The sequence below is a fragment of the Habropoda laboriosa genome, unplaced genomic scaffold (genome assembly GCF_001263275.1).
Source record: "Habropoda laboriosa isolate 0110345459 unplaced genomic scaffold, ASM126327v1 scaffold409, whole genome shotgun sequence".
NCBI classification, from domain to species: domain Eukaryota; kingdom Metazoa; phylum Arthropoda; class Insecta; order Hymenoptera; family Apidae; genus Habropoda; species Habropoda laboriosa.
In genome coordinates, this window is record NW_017100630.1 from 65,445 (window position 1) to 67,011 (window position 1,567).

Genomic DNA, 1,567 nt, shown 5'->3' on the forward strand with positions numbered 1-1,567 from the left:
TTATCAGTTAATATAGGCAAAATTTGATGTTTCTATTATTTTAAGTGTTAATGTAACTAAATCAACCTATTAATTTTTATTCAAAACACGAAATCTTGATAATTATACATTATAAATATTTCTTACCTCACATAAATTTTTCATACTATTATACATTATGTTATATTGTACGTTATAATATCGACGTATATAAGAATTACTAATTTAATGAAATACACAAAATGCAATTAAATAGAAATACTCATGTTGCAACTACGTATATTTTGATTAAATTTTAAATCAAAATGGACAATAATATAAATCATTTTTATTTATCAATACAGCGCAAATGCGCACGCATATAGCATGTATCGATATATCAGATAAAGTATGACGCATAAAATGATCCACAAGAAACAGATCATGTCACTTTAATAAACTTCTGTCAACTACTAAATTCCTATTGAAATCTAAATTTTAATCATTGTTACATTTGCATTATACTAGCAGTATCCATAAGAATCTATATCGATATTTATATCAACATTTAGGTTATATGTACTTAGGTTAGTATGATATTACTGTGAAACTAAAGCACTTCATATTACAAATTTTTTTCTAATTTATGGGTCAATTTACATAATGAAAAAAAATTATAACAACAGATTATAATTTGTATAGAGTCTTTATAACATAAAAAGTAAAAAACAAAATAAGAGCATATGGAGGTATCCGAATATAACTTCTTAATCTACACTGTACTTTCAGTATGGTCTCATGATCAGAACACTGTAATTTATGCTTATGATGTAAAACAATAATTTATGGTTTCTTGTGAATTAAGACGAGCATAAAGCAAAAACTAATTAAATACGTGGAAAATCTTTGAAAAAGGCATATGTAAAACCTACATTAAAAGATCCAAAAATTCATTGAAGGAAAAATTACTAAAAGAAAAACAACGATTACTCACAACGAAGAGTAGATTAAAGACGAACATCAAATATTTGACACATCGTGAACCAATAGATAACTTCATGGTGTTAACTAACTCTATTTTTTCACTCACAATTAAACAAGATATTATTTGTTGACCGGACAAACTAAAAAGTTACTACCACGTTAGATTTTTCCTGTTTTCCTAACGTTAAAAAAAGCGTACAAACCGGCCAAGAACATTGCAACGACAATTCATCGCTTTTAGTTAGTTACCGCGTGGCTACATGTCCAAGCGCATGCGTGATTGTCTTGCAATACTCTCAACCAAGGTTACAAAACTTCAAATGTTACCAACCGCAAATTATTCTTACGTTTATTTTTTAAAATTATCGTTAATTACTTCTTGTCACTTATTTTGATTGAAAACCCCTTTTAAATAGAACTACAATTATTTAATTTTAGGTAGTACTTAAAAACTCATAAAATCAGGATTAGCACTACTGGTTCAAGAAAATCATCACATTATATAGTTACATCTTCATTTTGCTACGCATATATTTACATCATTTGAATTCAAATCTTACTGAAATCTTAAATGTCAATTTTTTAACATTTACATCTTACATCTAAATAAGTATATTATTAAACA

General features: G+C 26.5%; 1 protein-coding gene across 1 annotated transcript in view; it reads right to left on the minus strand.

The window, feature by feature from the left end:
• LOC108576785 (CD63 antigen-like) overlaps positions 1-1,092 on the minus strand; it is a 5,640-nt gene extending 4,548 nt beyond the window's left edge. The window contains exon 1 of the mRNA XM_017939845.1: positions 953-1,092. Coding sequence (XP_017795334.1) covers positions 953-1,018 — 66 coding nt within the window. The 5' untranslated portion in view covers positions 1,019-1,092. The remainder of the gene's footprint in view (positions 1-952) is intronic.
• Between the last annotated feature and the right edge of the window lie 475 nt (positions 1,093-1,567).